At 34.9% G+C, this 24323-nt stretch overlaps 1 protein-coding gene across 3 annotated transcripts in view; it reads left to right on the top strand.

Moving 5' to 3' along the window:
* Grik2 (glutamate ionotropic receptor kainate type subunit 2) overlaps positions 1 to 24323 on the top strand; it is a 700738-nt gene that overhangs the window by 658190 nt on the left and 18225 nt on the right. For all 3 annotated transcript variants that reach the window (XM_021173658.3, XM_029482440.2, XM_021173659.3), the window contains exon 15: positions 8091 to 8316. In XM_021173658.3, the coding sequence (XP_021029317.1) occupies positions 8091 to 8316 (226 nt within the window). The remainder of the gene's footprint in view (positions 1 to 8090; positions 8317 to 24323) is intronic.

Here is a 24323-nt window from a genome sequence, read left to right as displayed (position 1 = left end):
CTCTTTGTTTTGAAATCCCCTCCATTGGCATTTAAACATGGTTAAATCTCTTCAATCTTAAATAATCTTACTTAAATCGAACTACCTTTCTTCTACTAGCCTTGATCTCTACCTCTTCTTCTTCAAGATCAGCCTTTTAATGTTTTTTCCCCCACCCACTGGCACCATAATATTCTCCCCAAATCCTTCTTAATCCCCTTCAAGGTGACTTCTAAGTGTTTCACTGCCCTCAATTATTCAAGAACTTCTCTAGTGTCAACTCAAAGGAAGTTATTTGGTGTTTTTAGAGTTTCTAGTAAAATCAGCACATTCACTACCTCGAAGAATATGCCCTTGATTCAACCTCTGAAATAATGAAAATTTCAAATAAACTTCCTAATCTTTGTCCATTCTTTGTGCCTGATTTGAAAAGGGTTTATCATCTGTGCAAGCAACTGAAATTCAAAATTCTAGAACCCTTGCTCATAGGACTCTTTTATTCTTTTAAGATAGTCCTTATGTATCTCCCTCTTTGTCATGTTTACCAGATATAAGTAAGGTAAAACTTTTAGGTTGAGCTCATACTCTGAACTTTACATTCATCTATCTATCATATCCATATATCTACTTTGACAGAACAAATCCTATGCATACCAAAGGGAATTTCAATTCATTACTTTGGATAGTTTTGTTCCCAAATTTGAACTCTTTTTAGGGATTTTTCCCTTAGTTAAGGTTATATTTAAATAAAAAACCGTATTTGTGCCATCTCAACTCCTTAAGTTTGCATGTGTGAAAATATCTTTATAGATATCTTTCCATTGTCAACTCAGCTCACTGGGCAAGAACTCTTCCCTACTCTCATTGATGACACATAGTCTTTAATGGATGTACTGTACCCACCTTCCCCCTGAATGATCCATCTTACACAGCTTTAGTGAGTGCTTCGAAAGGCTATTTCAATTTATTGTCCCTCTCCAACTAGCTTCTTGCCTATTTTGTCATTTTACTGCTCTTATTATCAAAATGCTTACTGTGTTTTTCTATGCTAACTACTTGCGATATGTGCATCTTGGTCAGTTTCTAGATTTATTCCTGGATTATCAAAGTAAAACACATTTTAAATAAAAGAGTCTCTTGGACCTATGGCAGTTATGATTGCATTGAGAAAAGTTCAGTGTCAACCCTGAGGAGGGCTCAGTAAAATATTATTCCAGTAAAGAAAGAGATGCCCAAGTCTGTTGAAATTCAGGGTGATTATCAGACCAGGTTGAATTTTTAATATTGAGAGCATTTATGAGAGCTGATGAAATTTGGGAATAATAACACTGTGTTCTTAATAATTGCTATTATTTTTTAAATATAGGTTTTTACACTAGCTTCTTGATTGAGAGTTTTCAGACTTATATAAAACCGTCAGGTAAAATAAGACTCTTCTCCACCCACAAAGAATGGAAGATCCTCCTTAATGATTTACATTTTACAAGATTACATGTCCAACTCCTGGAAATAGGTATTCCACCTTTATAAAACTACCAAGAAGCTTTAGAGATTTGCACCTCAAAAAGAATAAAAGATATTTGTACATATTCTATATTTGTATTTGTACATCTTCTAAAATAAATTATCTAAGAAAAGGGAAGGAAAGTACCTGATTGAAGTCCCTCTCAGTTGTGTAATATCCATGATACATTTGGGATCTGGGGCCTGAAGTTGAAAAGTTCTTGGGCAAATAGGAATCCAGGTATGCTTTAATTTTACTTTGACCACCCTAACAATTTCTCCATCATTCTTTAGTGCTATGTCTGACTTGTGGTTCTCTTTGATGACCTCACACATCTAGATCACTCCACAGAAACATGCCTCACCTTCTGAGGTTTACTCAGTCTAGAACATTATTATTCCCACTGTATTACTGACTAATCTTTAGATATTGGTTCTTTCATTTTCCTTCAGAACAGGTTTTTTTTTTTAATGCCTTTTTCAATATAGCCTTACCCTTCTTTATATTTTTTTCATAATTTTATACCACTGAAAGAGTTTATATCATTTCTTAGATCTTTGTTTTATGTGTGAATCTCTTTTCAAATAGTTACTCATCCATGACTAATAATATTTAACAATACTTATCAGACTATAGAAATTCTTGGTAAAAGTTTCTCTGTAGAGTATGCATGGGGGAGGAAGATAGCTCGGAAATAGTATATTTGTGTCTTTAGATGGAGTTACTATAAGATAATGATTAAAAATATAAATCTATACCTAAAACAAGCCCAAGTCTTAGTCTTGCTTTTTAAATAAGCAACTGTATGTGTTTAACAAAATTAACATCTTTATGTTGTTTCTTTTATTAAAGTGTGACTAGAATAACTGTTTAATGCAATTCTTACAAAAGTTAATTGACTTAGCCTGATAGTATGCTTCTTCTGGACTCAGAATGTTTCCTGGCACTAGTGTCTGTAGTCAATTCTCACTTCCCTTCCTAAGAATAGTCTTAGGCCTTTTCGTGGGTAGAATGCAGAAGTCACTGGTATTGTTTAATTGACTAAAGTAGAAATTCAATATATCCTATTTTGAGAGGAAAATGTAAAATTTCATGATGTCTGGAGTGTGTTATGTGTAAATCCACTTACTGCCAAGTTCTACTTTTCCATTCCATGTTTTCTTCTTGTTTACAGCAGTAGACTATGTCTATACAACACTTGATATTGCTTGCCTCATTCAAAAAAAATATATAAAATGAATGGGAATCTCTATTACATAATGTTCGTATGTACATGGTCTCCTATTTCATCTTCATAATAAAATTGTGAGTCTGGCAAGGATATTTGACAACATAAACTAAGAGTGGAAGAGATTAAGCAGTTACATATTCATTAAGATGGAAGTAGTGATAATTACATCAGACCACGTATATCTCTTTTGGATTTCTATATAAGTTACTTAAAATAATCAGTTATTCATGAGAGGTCATATTAATTGCAAAAGAAGCAGTTTGATATTCAGCCTAAGAGTTTGTATAAAATACTTTCTAGTAATCTGTAAATATCTTTAAAATGGTAGTCTTCACTACAACTCATCTAAGACTTTTGTTTCTAAACCAATAATACCTCCATCATTAAAAGGAATGAAATACTCAAAAGTTGTTCAGAATTAATCATTCTTTACATGTTTATATAGAAATCAGCAGTACAACTTGATGATCTTAGTAGGTTACAATTTCACAAATTTGGCTTGATTCATATGAAATTTCAGGGGAAGATTAGTGTGGATCATAAAAAATATGTTTACATTTTACAGAGATTAAATTATAGAAAATGCAATTTTTAAATGTCAACAAGTCAAAGCATAGTCATTGTTGAATTTCTAAAATGGTCAGTTCCCAGTGTCTTGTACTGATGTATATTGTCCTAGAATAGCTGAACAACTTCAAACACATACACACACAGATATACATAGATGTACAATAACATAGAAACACATAGACACAAACATAGATAAAAACACAGACACATATGTGAGTCAATCAGCATAGTAATGTCTTTTAGCCATATCTCTTATGTTCTTTGTTTTTTGTTTTTTCACCGCGTTATATCTAGATGGAGAAGGGTTCTGAGGAAGGGGTATCTGAGAGTCCCAAAATAAGCCACTCAAAATCAAACCGTGGGTCCAAGTTGTCGGCCTGTGTTCTGCTAGAGACAGCTTTCTAGCCTGTTTCCTCTGCATTCTGCTTTCTTTCTCTCTGATCTGCTTTTCTGGAGCGTCCCTTCTCTTGAGATCTCTCTTTTTATTCTGCTTGAGACAGTTCTCCAAGTGGTTCTCTCTTGCTATTCAAAAAATTCTCTACATAGCACATTTCCTGATCCTACAGGTCTATGCCTAGTCTTTTACATGTCAATCCAGTCTTTTATTTCAGGTTTCCATTTGATTATCCTAAAAATCAGCATCCAGTGACCCCACGTCCTCAATTCATTGGTAGCTGACAGCATAAATTTTCTTTTAACATTTCAAAAGAACTCAGAGATCTGCCTGCCTCTGTTAAGCACAGATTAAAAAACTAAACTAGCCAAGTGGGAAATTACAATTTCTACCACCCCTGGGTCTAACCTTGATGTGTCCCAGGCTGACCTTGAATTCAGGAATCTGCCCGCCTTTGTATTTGCCTATCTTTGTATCTTGCTGACATGCTAACTCATTAATGCAGCTGCCTTTGTTCCTTTAGATTCATGAAGTTCCTCCTATAATTTCATCCTCATGTTTTGCATCATTGAAAAGTGTATATTTTCCAACTCATGTTTTTATGAGTACTTTTGCACTGCCTTTAAGGGCTGTTTTAGCCCGGTGGTGGTGGTGCATGCCTTTAATCCCAGCACTTCGCGGAGGCAGAGGCAAGTGGATTTCTGAGGCCACTCTGGTCTACAAAGTGAGTTCCAGGATAGCCAGAGCTACACAGTGAAACCCTGTCTCGAAAAACCAAAATAAGAAAAAAAAAGGGGGGGGGTTGCTGTCCCAGTGTTTACCATTTTGCTAAGATATTAGCCACACCTTCACCTCCTGGACACTGATTGTCTGATATCCATGGAGTCATTTATGTTAAAAGGGAGGACATGCCTTAAAGGAGGGATGTAAAATATGTACATTATTATACAAACAAGCCTTATGCCTGTGACAAACATCTACACTAGTGGAGATCCACATCAGCTGGCCCTATTCCAGGAGTAGGAACCATGCCATTTGGTAATAATTAAATGGCAAAACAGGTAAAGAGATCCCAAGGAAACATTATTAAATGCTTAATCTACTCCAATCTGTGCGTAGCAGAGACTGGAAGACATTTATACTTCTTAAAATTAGGATCTTACATTCTATGTAAGAATAAAAATAATTAATGTAACTTTTCCACAGGTTTACATTTTGATTTTGTAAGAATAGAAATGTGTGGAGCTATAGATATGGCTCAGTGGTTAAGAGCATTGGCTCTTCTGGAACCATGGATTTGACTCTGAGCACCCGTATATCATATGTCACTCCAGTCCTAGAGGTTCTGATGTTCTCATCTGGCACTACAGACACTGCTCACATGTGTACATTATGCATTCAGGTAAAACACCCATACTCATAAAACTAAATTGATTAATTAAAAATATTTTTAAAGAATAAAAAAAGTGTGAATGTTTTCCTTAAAAAGGAAGGATGATTAATAGCTACACAAAAAGTGTACACAACCCATGTTGAAAACAAATGGTCAACAATGAAAGATATTAAATGACAAGCAGAAATTAATAACATTAATTAAAACATTGAGAAAGTGCCCAGAGAAGGGAAAACTGGCATAGGAAAGTATTTCAGGTACTTTAAATGAAGGAGTATTTCATAACATATTTTTTTTTTGCCAAGTAGGTGTTAATATTAAAGATCTCTATTTCAAACATAAGCATGACTTATGGCATTAAAGTATGTGTAATACAAGCTGGGCTTGATGGTACACACCTTTAATCCCACCACTTGGGAGGCAGAGGCAGGCGAATTTCTGAGTTCGAGGCCAGCCTGGTCTACACAGTGAGTTCCAGGACAGCCAGGGCTACACAGAGAAACCCTGTCTCAACAAACAAAAACAAACAAACAAAATTATGTATGTGTAATACACAGAATAATAGTACTTCTCAAAACTATTGGTTTTCAATTGGTGTCAGCGTTTGGAGGCTGATTATGGGATGGATCCTCGAGTATGGCAGTCTCTAGATGGTCCATCCTTTCGTCTCAGCTTCAAACTCTGTCTCTGTAGCTCCTTTCATGGGTGCCTTGCTCCCAATTCCAAGAAGGGGCAAAGTATCCACACCTTGGTCTTCGTTCTTCCCGATTGGACTAAATATAGCTTGATACATTTACTACATAACATATTATAAAATGTAAATATCTACACATCTATTGAATATTCCAAAATATAGTTTTCTTACTCTAGATTTAAATGGTTTATGTGACATAATTAATGTTCAACTTCAATGGCATTACTTTTAATATTTTAAAGGAGAAAATATAGTTCTACTCTTTGAATGTTAGAAAAATATTTATTCTCCTTTTTCTTTCAGACAAAATACTAATCTTTAAGTTTATTTACATCCAATTCATCAAAGTGTAATCATTTTAGGAAATTAAAACAAGATGAATATTAAAATATGTTGCTAATATTTCCATAACTGAAACAAAGGAAAAATCCAAGCAATATTATGCCTATATAGATCAAATCATCATTTTGTATATGCTCTAATTTTATTGGTTGACTTTGGCTTCATGGAGAATGTATGTGTTATAAAGAGGAGCAATCTTTACCTTTTTAAAAAATTATCAACATTTTATTATTTACGTGTGAGTGTTTTGCCTGTGCGCATGTACATATACCACATGAGCACAGTGCTGCAAGATGTCAGAAAAAGACATTGTTTCCCCCTGCAATGAGAGTTGAAAATAATTTTGAGCTGCCCTGTTAGTACTAGAGATGAAATCTAGATAGGTCCCCTAGGCTAGCAACCAATTCTCTTACCCACTGGGAAGTCACTCTAGGCTCCAACTTATTAAAAAAAAAAAAAAAACAAAAGCTTATATTTCTTTATTTGATTTTTATGTGTACAAGTGGTTTCTTTCCATACATTTATGTGCACTGTGTGTGTGAGAGACCTACAAAGAGGTCAGAAGACAACGTCAAAAGCCCTTGGAAATAGGTAAAGGGTATTGTGAGCCACCATAAGTGCTGGAAATCAAGCCCATCTCCTCTGTAAAAGTAAACTGTTCTAGAATACTAAGACATCTCTCCAGTTCCTCTTTATTCTTTAAGGGAATTGCTTAAGTCTTCTAACACTAAATGTATACTTATAATTATAAAAACTCAGTATAGCCCAATTGTAGGATTTTGGTTTTGTGTTTTCTGTCAGATTCACTAAATCAAAATTGATGTCAGTTTTATTTTATACAAACATCCTTCCACCTATATGTAAACTCTAATTTTTATTTTTTTCAGGTTTAGGTGGCAAAAAATGTAGAAACAAAGTCAGGAAGTTGTAAAGCAAATTTCTCTGCTTTTGTTCACTTCATGATCATTATTTGAGCAGTAAATGGACATGTTCTCACCACTGGATTCATGACTTCATACAAATTTCAGCATAATATTAAATACTCTTTTTTTCTCCACCTTTAATGTCATGAATTTATATATCTTCTTGAAAATAAACCTGTAATGTTTCGACTCCTTATATCCATAGAGTCAGCATGTTCTTGGCATTCCTATGTAGAAAGGGGTTACATAAACTGAGGAGGTTTGCAAATGCATTGAACAAGCAGGTGAGAAGCTTGGTAGCTTATATGCTCTTCCAGAACCTCTAAACAAAACTTATTTCTTTCCCTTTAAATGAAGTACTGGTAAACCTATACTGAGAATTTGCTATTGCTCATAAATGTGTTCCATTTGAGTGGTCCAAGGGTTTCTAGTTAGTCAGAAATCTGGATTGGCAGATTTTTATTTGTTTTTGTATAGAATCAAGGAACGTCTCTGGTGACTATGTCTTGTCTCAGTGGAAATACTGTCATTTTTATTTGTACTTTCATATCTACAATAAAATGCCCTGATCCCTTCAACTATAGATTTATATTCTTAGGGATTTATTTGATGTCTCTGATAGATTCACCAAATTGGTACATTACAAAAAAAATTTCTTGTTGCCTGAAAGTGTCAATCTGAGTCCAGTAGCTGTTGTATCTAAATGTGATTTTAAGTGGTGCTAAAAGAAAATGATACCCACAGAAGACTTATGTACAATGCAGTCAGAAGACTCTTTATTAAGCTTATTTGTTTTTCTAATATCTATTATTTTCTACAATTTATTAGTTCAAATGTTTAAACTGTAGGACATGCTCAATGTATATGTTAAATTGTAGTATACCTAGAAATGTGATGGATTACTAGAAACATTGTAAATTTGATTTTTTTGTGTGTGTGTATGTAATAATTTCAAAATAGCATGAGAAGACTAAGTGCAGTCTATTGTGTCTAAATGTAGGATTCTGTAGATCCTAAGATATTATTTTATTGTCTTTAAACTTATCTTATTTTCCTCCAGAAATCAAAAATCTCAACGTATGATAAAATGTGGGCATTTATGAGCAGCAGGAGACAGTCTGTGCTTGTCAAAAGCAATGAGGAAGGGATTCAACGTGTCCTCACCTCTGATTATGCTTTCTTAATGGAGTCAACGACCATCGAGTTTGTTACCCAGCGGAACTGTAACCTCACGCAGATTGGTGGCCTTATAGACTCCAAAGGCTATGGCGTTGGCACTCCCATGGGTAGGTAGCTTGGTAGCCACTCTATATTTACTCATTAATCTTAATTGTTATGAGAAAAGTGGAAAGCAGGGACTATATATATAGTTCCCGGAAAATTCTTTACCTACTGCATTTTAGTAACTCTTTTAATCTATAAGAGCAGGTTAAAAGTTTGGACATATGACAAGGAACTGGAAGAGGAAAAAGAATATGATCAAAATACTTTGTATGATAAATTTAATGAATTCGACATTTGCTTCCAAATGAACAAGTCAAAAGAAAATTAGTTTATATCAGATACTTAGCAGATTTTTTTACTGTACATCTACAATACCTTCATCTCAGAAATAATCAATTCTCAAAATAATAATAATAATAACAATAATAATAATAATATCATTGTTATTTTCTTTTGAGACATAGTCTCAGTCACCAACCCAGACTTACCTTAAACTAACTATGTGAAACATGTCAATTTCAAACTTATAGATTATATGTCTGCCTCAGTTCCCCAAATGAGCAAAGGAGGGGTATTGCACATACAGATGTAACTCAGATTTCACCTTGCCTGGTTTTCAAATTTTTTGTTTTGTGAATGAATTAAATATTGCAAATTTTGGCGAGTTTTTCAAATTTGAAGTGTATAGTTATCTAGAAAAGAAAGCCACAATTTGTTCTTCCAGAATGTTTCACTCAAATGAAGTTATTAGAAGTAGAATAATTAACAGTGACACATCTAGAATATTTGACACCCAGTTTAACCGTATTTAACATTTCTCTTCTTATATGTCTTATAATTATTTTTAGTCATAATAATATAATTAAAAATCATTTAAGATGGCATGATATTGCAGTTTTCATGGAGGATTACTTGAGTCAATCCAGGAAAATCTGTAAGATAACACCTCACAATGAGAATGAAAACGATAATTATAATATAAAAATCTTTTTAGAAAAAAATAAACAAGAATTTTATAGTGTATATGCCCAAATTTAATATACATGAATAAGTTATTACATTAAATGAAATATCATAATCTATGTGTGAATGTAATTGACAAAAAAAAAAAAAGGTTTCTTAAAGGTTATCCTGTCTTATCCTTAGAGCCTATGATAAGTATCTTAAACAGAAAAACTTACCATGCAGATATAATTAAATTCAAGTTGTTAAAAGGGAAAAATTAACCTGGTTTAGGATGTGGGTCTAAATGTATTCACAGTGCTGTTAGAAAGGCAGACAGAACCGGGCGTGGTGGCACATGCCTTTAATCCCAGCACTCAGGAGGCAGAGGCAGGTAGATTTCTGAGTTTGAGGCCAGCCTGGTCTACAAAGTATGTTCCAGGACAGCCAGGGCTATACAGAGAAACCCTGTCTATAAAAACCAAAAAAATTAGAATAAATAAAAAAAATTAAAAAAAATAAAGAAAGGCAACAGAGGCTGGAATTATATTTGAAATATAAAATAGAGGAAAGGAAAGAGGTGCAGAAAAGGAAATAGGAACAGAAAGGAAAGAAAGATAAAGTGTCACCTGCAGGGATTAAAAATGGGCAAACCGGTCTCAGGTTCCAAACTGAAAATGACCTTCAGAGGTTCTGAAAGTCAAGGAAACCAATTGATGCCAGGTAGGAAGAATGTGATTTCCTATTTCACACCTCAGCTACAGTATGGTTTCATGGTTTACTTATACTTGTTCAGTAATTAGTAAACACAATGACACACTTGAATGAGATAAGCTTTCAGACAGAATTAGAACCACTGTTCTCAAATAGTTATTTGGTTCCTTATCATAATCAATCACATTGAAGACTATTTTTATTGCATTTACATAGTTTAAAATCTTATTTACCCATAAGCTCCCATCAAAAAAATTTAAAGGAATATATTTGGGCATGAGAAAAAAAGGTATTCTTTCTTTTGTCTTAGAGAGTTAGAAATAAATCCATAGAATAGAATGGAATACAGGTTTAGGTTATGGAAAATTTAGAGCTCCTCCAGGAATTCCCTAGGAGTCTGACTTATATCTTTAGCCACTTTAATCTTCAATGACAGCATTGTATTCTACTGGGGTCAGAGAAAGTAGCTTTCCCTTTTACTTCCATTTAGTTATTTTCTTCTCTTTCATTACTTAGATTTTTAGACATTGTCAAGGAGTCATATGTGTCTGGGGAAATAAATTAACAAATAAAATACTATAACTTTTTTGTAATGGCAAATTTGAAACAGGTCTGAGAAATTAGTCTTTGCCTGCTCCTGAATTTATGTTTGCATTTTACAAAGATGCATGCCAGCCAGGCTCCTCTGTGTGCTTCATTTGGGGCCTCCTACTCCATTCATCACCCTTAGTGTGATGATTACTGCCCAAAGTGGGCTGGGAACATTCAGAGTGGCTTGGAGAAAAGCTATTTAATTAGGGAAGCTCTGTTTACACAAATACCATAGTGGAGATATGAAGGCAAAGCTAAATAAGCACAAGCTGGTTTAATTAAGTGTGTGGTGGTGTTAAATCCCTTTCACAGTTTCCCTGACAGCAGCAATATTATTTTAATGTGACATTTACTGTGTGGTAGACGTTGGAAGTTGTAGATATTTTTACTCATAATAAGTTAACTGAATTTCCTAGCTCATTCAAGATAATATTGTAGAAAACCTCTTAGAGATGTGAAAATCGAAAGGCAAATGACAGCAGTTTCCTTATGGAATATTTAGAACATGTGAGCAGCTGTAATCTTGCCTCTTAATACACCATAGGTGATAATGCACTTAAGAAACCAGAGAGCATTTCTCTTTAATGGAACTTTTTTCTGCTCTGTAGTAGAACCATTTGGTTTCTCTTTTGGGAAGATTGAGTCCATATTATACTTTGAGGAACAGGCTTGTAAGCTGGTAGGAATGCAGTACTTTATCAGTTAGAATTATTTTGCTTTGCTTTGTTGAGTTTGCTTTGGTACAAATATTGTAAGTGGACTGCAGGGTTTCATTACTATTATGTTTTACAGTAACGAACTAGTGGTGTATTTCTTACATTTGCAACTTTTCTCACCACTTTCTCTGTATATGCAATGTGAGGCTCCAAGATGAGCATTTGGAAATCTGTGTTTCTGTCTCTGCATGTTGGTTTCCCTTTTGCAAGCATATTTAAATCAACAGTAAATTCTAAATAACTATTTAAATAGCTTCACAATCAATAGATAGTTTCTGTCTGTACTAAACTAGTAGTGATATCAAGGAAATCATTGGAGGCCCAGCTCCACTCTCACCTGAAGCAGTTGAGAACTTTTTCTCTTCTTCCTGGACTCAGGACAATCCAAAATTTCTGATGTCGAGACAGAAAAGAATTTCAAGATTATTTTATGTGAAGTAGAGCTGAGAATTAATAAGGGTATTGTAATTTTTAAAAAATTTATATGTAAAATATTTTGGTCATATTCTTCCTGCTACACTACTTATCTCAGACCCATTCTACCTTGAAACATCATATTCTTTCTTTCTTAGAAAACAAAAAAGCACACACCATATAAAAGAAGATCACAGAGTCCCTTTAGTGTTGGCCACCTATTCTTGAGCTTGTGTGCTCTGTTACTCCATTGCTTGTTGGAAACAGATTTTCTCTCTCTCAAGACCCATCAATTACAAATAGCTAATTGCTGATAGGTGTGGGAAAGAATTTCTACTCACTTTCCTTTCTGTGTGCTGGAATTTGTTTGGGTTTAACATGTGTAGTTATGTGCATACTGTGATGTATAAAATTAATCATGAGCCTTTTAAGAAGGAATGAGTCACTTGGGAACAAAGCAAAACATTCTATGGACCATCTCAGCCCTTAGAGGCAGAGCCCAAGCAATCTCTCAGAATTCCCGTTTACATAGGTAGTTTTGTATTCCAGGACTACACAAAGAGATTCTTTTTAAAAAAATTTTACTTATTTTTTTATTCTTGAATCCTTTTTTACAGCCTAGATATTATCACCCTTCCAGTCTTTCCCCCAACTGCTCTCATCCCATATCTCCTCCCATGCTTGGGTTCCAAGAAAATGTCCCCACCCTACTTCCATGCCACCAGACCTCCCCACTCCTTGGAACTTCAAGTCTCTAGAGGGTTAGGTGTATCTTTTATGACAGAGTCTATACCTAGCAAGCAGTCCTCTACTGTATATGTGCCAACACACACCAGCTGGTGTATGCTGCCTGGTTGGTGGCTAAGTGTCTGAAAGATCTCAGAGGTCCAGGTCAGTTGACACCACTGGTATTCCTATGGGGCCACCCTCCTCTGGGGCAGAGGGAGTGAGGGAACTGGATGGAAGAGGAGACAGAGAAGGGAAGGGGGAACATGATCAAGTATTGAGCAGGGAACAGGACTGAAGCCCTGAGGGCCAGTAGATAGAATGGAAACAGGAAATCTCAGGAGATTCTTTCACAAAAAACCAAACAACAAAAATAATGATAGCAATAAACAAACAAACAAACAAACAAACAGTTTTTGTAAAAACATTTTGTATATAGGCTTTTGGAACTATCATGAAGAGCTATTGGAAAATTAAAATGACAATGATGGCTATTGAATGTCACCTAACAGTTGGTAACATCACAAGGATGTGCAGGATAGCAAAAGAAAGTGTCAATGAAGGGAATGGCAGCCCAAGTGTATTGGCTTAGTTTGCTGTTGTTGCAATGAAACAGCATGAACAGAAGTAGTTGAGAAGGAGAGGGTATGTAGCTTACACTTCCACATCATAGTCCATTATTCAAGGAAGTCAGGGCTGGAACTCAGCTAAGGTATAAGCCTAGATACAGGAGGTGATGCATAGTATATGGAGGACTGCTGCTTACTGGCTGTCCCTCATGTCTTGCTCATCCTGCTTTCTTATACCCCAGGTGACCAGTTCAGAGCTGGACCCATCCACAAAGGTTGGGTTATCCCACATCAACCATTAGTTAAGAAAACATACTACAGGCTTGCCCCTATCTTATGAAGGTATTTTTCTGAGTTGAGGCTACCTCCTTTCTGATGATACCAGCTTGTATCAAGTTCTCAGAAAACGAGCCAGCACATTACCCAAGGTAATATTCACATAAGACTGGTTGATTGCCACTTTAACATATCTACATTAGAAAGGAATATTGTTTCCATATTGGCAACTTTACTTTCACAGTAAATGTCAGTGTGCTGGAGTTCTTGCATTTCAGCTGGCTTAGACCAAACTCCAAGGTAGGAGTTGCTCCCACCCCATCCCAAAGACTTACAATTGTTGCTGTCTTTTTCTGCCTTATCACAGTTAAGGATTTTTAATGCAATACAACTATTAAATACATTTTGTCATTATAATATTTAATAATTTAGCTATAAATATTATCCTTGTAAAATATTTTGCATTATTGAATGTAAAATACTTGCATCAGTCATCCTTGAACAAGTTTTAACTTATAATATCTGTGCCCATCTCAGCTTACACACAACTATGAACTATGTCACTAAGTTTTATGATGGTAATACTCTACCCTGACATATGAAAAATATATATCCATTTGTTCTGGTTTGCTTTTTAATATTAAGTGAGATTTACTGCTTCTTTATTTTGTATTATTTAATAAGTAGGAGATGTGTGATGGTTACCAAAGGAGGCACATTATTTTTTCTGAGGCAGATGCCAATGTTTATAAAAATAAAAATCAGTATGAGAAGCATGTTTTCTTCCAGTTCTACTCATCATCCATTTCTAGAATTCCCAATTTATCATATAATAAGTACTGTAATATTCATCATTACAGATGCATGAAATTGCTGGCCTTCAGTTTTTCAGCTTTACTAAAATGAATGAATACATTTGTCTTCGTTAGTTTAACATAATGCACAAAAATTGATGCAAATTATTCATCTTTCTGCAGGTCAACTCTTCCATTAAAATGCATTCTATTTTTCTTTGCATAAGGCAGCATACTTTTAATCTTACTAAAGTGATTGTGCAAGTGTAAATTGGAATTTAGTAATTTTCAGTAACTAAACTATGCAGAAAAGAAGTCAAATTACACCTGTAGATGTGATGTGTTTCTGGTATATTTTTTATGTCTAGATTACATGTCACTGAAAACAGATGAGAACTCAGTAAGCTTGACTGCTCCACAGACACTGACAGTCTCAGCATGCTGGAGCCTAGGAAGCTTCCAGAGCAGATTTGATGAATTGGGAGCAACCGTGTGAGCAGCCTTCATTAATATTGTAATATGATGACCAATTTTACCCAAACTCTGTAGAAACTGGATGAATTCTCATGGAAACAGAGAACATTTGTATAGATTTTATGTACAAAGAGTGGATTATTCAATTCATTTAGTGTTCTGTGCAGATTATGCCAAGAACATTAATCCAAATTCTGCTTCAAATTATATAGCCACAGTGAATATGCCAAGCAATCATCCTAGGGTTGTTTGGATACAATATGTTAGTGCAATTCCTATCCTCATGTGATAGGCACATTCTTAGCATGCTACATGGTACATAAGGCCATCATAATCAAACGTACTCAAATTATGGTGTCACCTATGTGTCCCAGGTGCACTAGGAAGTTACTATTGTTTAAGACACATCTCATCTATCTTACACAAGCATTCTTTTGTGATTTTAGATAATTCAATAAGTAAGTATTATTCAAGTATTTCTTCAAATAGACTGTATTACATTATTTCATACACAGGTTATATAGACTTAATTGTTTGATAGCTGCATATAAATTAAATACAACTTATATTAAAAGATTCTACTAAATGATATGGGATATAGACAATATTTACTATTGTCAAATCATAATTTTTTTCTCATATATATATATATATATATATATATATGCAATTAGATGAACAGCTAAATTGATTGGAAGATACAGAGTTGCTATATGCCCTCTACCCCAAATATGCATAGGTTTCTTTATAATTATATACTTATTAATCAGATGAATAATGTATTTGTTAGTTAGTGGACCTATATTGACATATCACCACTGACCAAGCCAGCTCAGTCAGTCAACAGGTTCTCCAGGGCAGGAGCAAGGATTAAAATGAAAAAAGACAATTAGTCAACACTGTAGCATGACCCCAGCCAGTTCTGAGGATGAGGTGGATTTATTTTTTTCCAGTCTGCATTTATACCATTTTAATTACATGCAAATAAGGTCAGTTTTAGGTTAAGGTACAAGCAAGACAGTATACACAAATAGTCAAGTAACAAGCAAGGCAATAAACGAAGTCCAGAGATCAGTGTTTCTAGGAGTGTATCAGGATGTCAAAGATATCTGAGCCTACTTCTCTATTCTAGCCCAAAGTCATATTCTTGCCTGAAGCCTACTTCTTTGGTCTAGCCCAAAATCAGATTCCTGCTTGAGCTTATTTCCATATCCTGGCCCAATATCAAATTCCTGCCAAACAACCCCAATGGCTCTCCACACATCACACCAAGTCTTCTTTTTATTTTAAGATTGGCTCCACATTGTGCAGTCATGGATTTGAAGAGCTATCTAACCACAATTTCATCACTGTAATGGCATTGGGTAGCTTCTGAACTTTGTCTATAAATTTCTTCTTCTCCTTGAATTTCTTGGGAATCATTGATAATTATACTGGCTTCAAAATTTTTCCAGAATTCCATGTGCTTATAACCAATCCTTTTCTGATTTAACATTTTATGTAGTAGTATATGCTTAGGCTATTTCCATGTGCTCTCAGATTTTATTTCTAATATTTTGTAGAGTTATGAACATTGTCTGTTTCCTCAAACTACATACCTTCTTTACATACCCATCTATCACAAGATATCTTACTTGCTTTTAATATTTATCCATTGTTGATAAAGTGTCTGTACAATCCATTTCTAAGCTTTTGTTTAAATATAAAATTTCAATATAGTTAGATAAATGCAAAAGGGCATAATTTTTTAATGTCATGGTAAGATAAAATGTAATAAGGAAAAGCTTGAGATAGAAGAGGGACATAGTATGACTTGGTTTTGAAATTGTTTATTTATTATGTAGCTATTAAGTACTATAAAATTTTTAAGCAAAATATGAGGATCACCATGATCTCAGGGATCAGAAGATTCCCCACTACTGAGGGACCATGATGTGGTCATAAAGTTAGTTTTTTCACCATGAAAAGGATAGCATAAAAAGAAAATCAAAGCTGATAAAAAATTATATTTATACTGAACAAGTACATGCATCCCCATAGGAATTGGAGACTCCATTCATAAAACTCAATATGACCAGCAAAGATGTAACTTAAATATAAAACTTGATTCTAGCTTTAGACAATTTTATTTTTGCTGCCAGAGCTTTAATTATCAAGGCACAGAGTGAGAACAACACAAGTTATTAAAATAAGCACAGGAGTTTCTAAGCACATTTACCACCATAGTGTTAAATTAATGAGAACTGTAGTATCGAATCTTTTACTGCCTGACAACCTGAGCTAGATCTCCATAACCCACAGGCTAAAGAAGAAAATAAAATTCTTTGATCTCTTTATACATGCTGTGGAATTCTCTTGTCTGTACATGAAAATTTATGCATGCATACACAGAAAATGAATAATTTTTAGAAAGAAATAAAATAAATAATTGTATAGTTGCTTACTGCACCCACTCTAGTACTTCCATAGTCTAGTCATATGTTAAAACTTAAAGGGGGAATGCCAGGGCCAAGAAGCGGGAGTGGATGGGTTGGGGAGCAGGATGAGAGGGAGGGTATATGGGACTTTTGGGAGAGCATTTGAAATGTAAATGAAGAAAATATCTAATAAAAAAAGACTTAAAGGAATTCATGCTTGAGGGTTATATTCTTTAAACAGTTTGTAGACTAATATCACTCAAAAAGGTTGAATGACTACAGGCAAATGATCTCTTTGAGAAAAGTATTTAGAATTCTTTATGCCAAGAATCATGGCACAGTTACTTACACACACATATATGCAAACTGTTAGAGTCCATAAATAAACAGTATTTGAATAATCAAAATTAATATTAATATATGAAATTATGCATTCATACATTAACATTAATTCGTGAAAATATCCCCTGGAACCCAGAGAAAGGAAGTTATATCTGAATGTTATCTAAATTTGGGCCATGGTCAGCAGAGAATATAATGATACCTAAATAAATAAAAATATAAAGTAAAGGAAAATGAAGTACTTTGGGAGTATAAACTAATTGTCACAAAATCAAGAAAGAACTAGTATGTCCTAGACATTTAACCAGATGTTAAGGGTTATTAGTGGAAAGCAGCTACAAATTTTGAGTTTTTTCATAAATTAATTTAGTTAATCATGATATATATATATATATATATATATATATATATATATATAATCTTGTTGATATATGTATATATTTCTTGTTACCCAACTAGTAGCATTTCTTGGATGCTAGTTGTCGAGACTTTGGGGATACAAGTACTTCCCACATGATGATTCATATATATGTGCAACAAAAGGTGAAAATGGGGCCTAATGAGTTCCATCTGTACATAAAAAGGCAGGATGAATTATGGAGATGGACACAGAGCTCTCAGAAGGAACAACACATTTCTGAAGAGTGGAGATGTGTAATAAAATTAGTAATCACTGTCACTAAAGGTTGTAGATATAAATAAGTGGTAATTATTCTCTTCAAGGCTATAAAATTAGCTTAACAGAATAGAATTTTTACAATTATTAACAGATATAAAGAAAAATTTTATCATTGAATTATGGTTTTGGGTTATTATATTTATTTGTTTTAAAGAAAAGGAATACATGCTAATAGAATTCTGCTACCCCAGCTGAATGAATGGATTAGTTCCCATTCCCATCCCAATCATGAGACTTTAAACAAAATAAGTTGACTTCTCCCATGGAAATATAGGAATATAATTGATGTGTTCTTCAAGGAAATTTGAATGAGAGAACATGAAAAATCCATAGAACTGATGTCATATGACAGCCTTCATAAAGAGATAAAGATCTTTAAAAAAAGAAAAAATAGAAATCAGTATATTATAAATATTTTTCTGTTGTGCTTTTTAGTAGGTAGATATATAACCCTATATTTTGTTAATCTTTAATGTGAATTTGCAAGTAATATTTGCTTTGGAACAGAAATCAAGATTCTTTCATTAGTAAACTACTTTATAATGAAATACAAATGTATATTTCCCAAAAATATCAGATATGAGTAAAAACTCAGTTTGGGAAATGCTGTTTGATATATAAAGAAAATATTTATTGAAAAGATTATTTCTGATTTAGTCAAATAATATAACTTCTGATTTGAAAGTAAAGGAAAATGGAAAGCTGTGGTGACATATGCTGGTGAACTTAGCAACTTCCGAAACAAAACAGGTTCCACGAAAAAAACAAACATTTAGTAGGAGGTTTGGAGAGATGTAAAAATGTGACTTCTTTCATTAAAACATAGCAACTACTACACGCTGTCCTGAAAAGGCTTTTTTTCCTATTGGTAAGTCTTTGTCAATATCAAAGTTATGGAAATTGCCCTTATCTCATTGTTACTATATTATTGAGGTGCACTAAAAGAGAATAATTATAAGAACTGTGTTTGTCCAGAGAAGAAGTCATTAATAGAGCAAGTAATTCAATGAATTGTGCACTGCAATAAATTGTGTACTTCAAAACAAATTATGCATGTTATGAGTTATGTAAAATAAGGTACAGGGACTAGTATAAAAGAAGAAAGTCAGGCATGAAGAAAAGCATAAGAAGATTGGAAAAGATAGATGTAAAGACAAATGAAAGGAAAGAAAAGGATAGGGAGAAAAAGAAGAAAAGAAAAATTATAGGTGCAACTCATTGCAGGAGAGTAGAGAAACAGGGAGGGGAAGAGAGGAAAGAAGGAAGGTAGGAAGGAAAGAAGGAAGGAAGGAAGGAAAGAAGGAAGGAAGGAAAGAAGGAAGGAAGGAAGGAAGGAAGGAAGGAAGGAAGGAAGGAAGGAAGGAAGGAAGGAAGGAAGGAAGGAAGGAAGGAATTGTCTCTCTTAATAAAGTCATAAGTTAACTCAAAACATAACTGTTTTTGATTTGTTTTATACTTTTTTTCTTTAAATTAGTTAATTATTTAACTTATTTACTTATTCACTTTACATCCTGCTCATTGTGCCTCTTCTGGTAGCCCTCTCGCACAATCCTTCCCTCCATGTCCCCTTGCTTTTCTGCTCCGAGCAGGTTGCAACCCCCTATCCCACCCTGGCCCACTAAGTCTCTGTGAGGCTAGGCACATCCTCTTCTACTGAGGCCAGACAAGGTAACTGAGCTAGAAAAACATATCTCATTCTCAGACAACATTGGAATAGCTCCCTCTCCAGTTGTTGGGGACCCACAAGAGAGAGGACCAAGCTACACATCTGCTACACATGTGTGGGAAAGGCCTAGGTCCAGCCCGTGTGTGTCCTTTGATTGGTGGTTCAGTCTCTGAGAACCCCATGGTTCAGGTTAATTGACTCTTTGGAGTTCCTATTCACTTTGGGGCAACAATTCTTCCTCCTATTCTTCCATGAGAGTTCCTAAGCTGTGGGTGTCTGCATCTGTCTAAATGAGCTGGGTGGCATGCCTCAGTTTATTCTTCCCAAAAAGCTTTACAATATAAAAATATGTATCTGAAGATATTTTAGTGAAGTAATAATTTACATAAAATTACTTGATAAAAATGTATTATTTAAGATATTTTGAATAACTTTCTGGCTGTGCAAATGCTACATATGAGGTTTTTCGTGCGCATGCATTCATTGTCATAGCATCTAGAATACTCTCCCATCCAATCTTAAGCATGTACAATCCTTGTTTTGATTTCTAGGTCAGAAAAGATCAGGTATGCTTACAGTGATTTATTGAGAGACTGAAATGGTCTCTATACCTTTTTTGAACACTCATCTTATAGTTCAAATCTCAACTGATAGATCAAAACACTTTCACAGAGTAAACATATATCTATGCCTTCTTTCTCCTGGCATTGTTTGTCCTCATCCCTCTCTCTCCCTTCTTATGTAGGTAAAAGCATTTATTTTGTTAACTTGCAAAGAGTTAATTTCAAAACTGCAAAGATCCTTCAGTCTTTAGAATACATTTAAGTGACTAAGGAAGGTCCCAAGAGAAAGACTAGAAAAGGAACAAATGAGAAGAATGCTCATAATGAAGATAGAGAATAATTTTAGCTTCAAGCAATATTTGTTTACTTCTAAGAGAAAAAAAGCTTGGTGTATCTTACCATGTTTAAGTGTATAGTTTTTGGTGAAATGTTTTATATAATCTCACAAATGATAAGTGTATCTGACAATTTAAATAAAACTGCAACTAAGGACATCTTGTCACTGTAGACTCCAATGAATCTCAGATATTTGTATGAGTCTTCTTTAATTCATGCATGGTTATCTATCTACTCTTTATGCATTGGATTCTGACTTTCAGATAACAGAGCATTTGTTATGATAGACATATTTATGTATTGCTCTTTTGTTTTCTAATGAAATGTTAAGAAAGTTTTGAAAATTAAACCTCATGCTGTGTATGGTATGCTAGGGAGGCAGAGACAGGTTGATTTTCTAGATATAGGTATAGGTATAGGTAGAAGTTGAGGTATATAGAGATGATATAAGTGGTCTACTGCCCTATTCTTTCTAGACCATCATATATCTCTGTATGCCAAACTGAGGAGGGCAAAGCAGAGGTGGAAATGAATAGGTTCCATAGGGCTCTGGCCTGGCAAGGAATGCTGGGAGTGTTATTCTTCTTAGAAGAGAGGCAAAGAAGTTTGGGAGGCCTGCACATGGCAGGTAAGCCAGGGTATAAGCTATGATGCTCTGATGTGAGCCTATACAGTCAATGAGAGCCTGGTCACCTAGGCAGGTCCACGATTCAGTAGAGGTTGTTTCAGGAGAGGGAATTCTTCTCCAAGTGTTCCAGTCAAAAAGATAGTCACTCTCAGACAAAACTCAGTGAAATAACTTCTGCAATTTATTCTATGTGAACAGGGACTATATAAATTTTGGGGAAGTGGGATAGGATTTGGGATTTGTGGGGTAAGTGTTTTCTATTGGTTGAGTTTGAGATGTTAATGATGCTCTATTTGCTTGGAGGACTCCAGGTGCTACAATGGACGATTGACTGCTCATGGTCCTCTTAGCTGAGTTTCATGGGTACATGCTTCAGAGCAACTACAAAGACAGGTGGAAAGCCACCCTACTCCTGCTTTCTAAAATCTGTGAGATTCTGAGTTTTGAGCTCACTCAGCCTTACCAGCTCTTTGCCCTATCTGGTGGCATAGCCCACTTTCCCCACAGATATAGATGATTAGATGATATAGATGTTATAGATGATATAGATGATATAGTTCTAGATAAATAGATATAGATAGAGGTGATACAGATGATGATTGAGATGGCAATAAATATAAATAGAGGCAATAGTGATAGAGATATGCTTCTTTCATGCAAAAATTATTATAGTAATGTTCACTGAGCTTATCTTCAATGCTCCTTAAATTCATGTTATATTCTGACCAAGTCTATGGTTTACGTCAATTTTTGCTTTGATAGAATATCCTGACAAAAGAAAGAAAGAATGAAAGAATGAAAGAGAGAGAGAGAGAGAGAGAGAGAGAGAGAGAGAGAGAGAGGGAGGGAGGGAGGGAGGGAGGGAGGGAGGGAGGGAGGGAGGGAGGGAGGGAGGGGAGGGGAGGGGAGGGGAGGGGAGGGGAGGGGAGGGGAGGGGAGGGGAGGGGAGGGGAGGGGAGGGGAGGGGAGGGGAGGGGAGGGGAGGGGAGGGGAGGGGAAAGGATAGGTGAGGCGAGGTGAGAGGAAAGGAAAGAATGGTTATTTTCTCTTCCAGTTCATGTATAGTTTATCACCAAGACAGGGAAATCTATAGTTAGCAGTAACTTGAAGCACCAGCCCTGGGTCACATAACTTCCACCATAAGGAAACAGAATAATAAATGCTAGCAGCTGATGTCCTTTCCCTCCATTTTGTAAAGTCCAGGATCCCTAATTGGAATGATGCCACCCATAGTAGATAGGTCTTCCTGAATTGACAGAAACACACTATAGTAGGCCACAAGCATACCCCAAAGCACATCTCTCAAGTTATTCTGTATCTCTAAAGTTAATAATGAACACTCCAAAAACTTGAGCAAAACTTAGAACTAATTTCTGTGTACTTTACCCAAGCTAAGTGTATGGCCGTGCATATGAATGAAGAGAATACTGCTCTTTATTTTAGCATATTTATTTTATTTTAGCATATTTTTAACATGTCTTAACTAAATGATATGTAAGTTCACATTTGAGTTTAACTGGTGCCTTGAGTAGAAATACTCTTTAAAGAACAGCACATCATGCATCAAGGAATTAATAATTTATTTTTGAAGCACTTGTCATAGTTTCTTTTATATTATGATGACAAAATACCATGACCAAAACACTCGTAAAAGAAAATGTTTAACTTGATGCTCATGGTCACAGAGGGATAGAGTCCATAGCAATCAATAGAGGGAGCATGGCAGCAGGAGACAGCTCTGCACTGATGCAGGGATTTAGAATTTTTACTATTTTTATCATTATTATAGAACTATGAAGTCTTTTAAGAAATTTATGTATTTATTTATGTATGTATGCATTTATTTATTAATTTATTAATTTATTTATTTATTCATTCATTCATTCATTCATTCATTCATTCATTATGTGGCTTTTTTACATAGGATTCCTCTGTGTAGACCTGGCTGTCCTGGAATTCCATCTGTAGATTATACTTGCCCACTCAGGAATCTCCCTTTGACACCTGATACTGGGATTATGCACACTACCACTTCCAGTTCTCTTTATTCTTGAAATTGTAATGCAATTGCAACATTTATCTTTTCCTCTTTCTTTCTCCAAATCCTCCCATAAATTCCCCCTTGCTCTGTTTCATATTAATGATTCTTTATTTGAAACCATACATACATCATACAAACTTAGAAAGTTATATTTGGGGTTATATACATATATGCAAAACTAATGAAAAGAGAGCTTACATCTTGATCAACAAGCATGATACAGAGACAGAGCTAACTGGAGCTAACAAAGGCTTTTGAAGCCTTAAAGCCTGCTTCTAGTGACACTACTTCTCCAACAAGACCACACCTCCTAAACTTTGCAAGTAGCTCTGCCTACTGAAGACAAAGTATTCAATTCATGAGCCTATTGGAGCCTTTCTCATTCAAACTACCACATTACTCTCCTTTTAAAAAAGCCTAGGTTAAATTACAGTTAACAAGATAATACAAGTTATTTACTGTCATTGATTAGCTTCCTATCCCATTTCTAAGTATTTTGGTAAATAGTCAAAGGGCAGCCTATTGACTTTGTAAGTGCGGTTAAAAAATGTTAATTGCACATTAGTATGATCAAGAAAGCCAGCTTACTAAGGCGGGTTGGAAAAGTAGAATTTAAGTATTCACAATCATTGCTGGAAGTAGAAAACCTGCCATTTGCTGAGAAGTAGCTTGTTTGCATTTATTTCTTTTTTTTTTTTTTTTTTTTTTTGGTTTTTGAGACAGGGTTTCTCTGTGTAGCCCTGGCTGTCCTGGCACTCACTTTGTAGACCAGGCTGGCCTCGAACTCAGAAATCCGCCTGCCTCTGCCTCCCGAGTGCTGGGATTAAAGGCGTGCGCCACCACGCCCGGCTCTGCATTTATTTCTTGTTTGTTCTTGAAAATTAGTGGGAATACCATATCTGAAGATTCTAGAAAAGGATCCCAACACAGTTTGGTGAGTTTGGTAAATTTTCAGGAATGTAATATTTTCTAAGTCCCTTCCTATGAGGTCAGGACCCTCCATTTGTAAGCCTATTTACCAAATAGCAGCATCTCACAAATCTTGTTCATAACTGTACTTTTGAAGATGAAACCATGCCTTCACACTTGAAGATGTGCTGTTTCCACAGCCTCTCTTGGTATAAAAAATATTTGTTCAGACACTATGTAGCTAATTGAAAGTCAATTTGATAAAGTACCAA

This window comes from Mus caroli, unplaced genomic scaffold, assembly GCF_978045245.1.
Source record: "Mus caroli unplaced genomic scaffold, Mus_caroli_1 scaffold_9, whole genome shotgun sequence".
Taxonomy (NCBI): Eukaryota; Metazoa; Chordata; class Mammalia; order Rodentia; family Muridae; genus Mus; species Mus caroli.
Note: the sequence above shows the minus strand (reverse complement) of the source record. Positions and strands in the feature narration are given on the sequence as shown.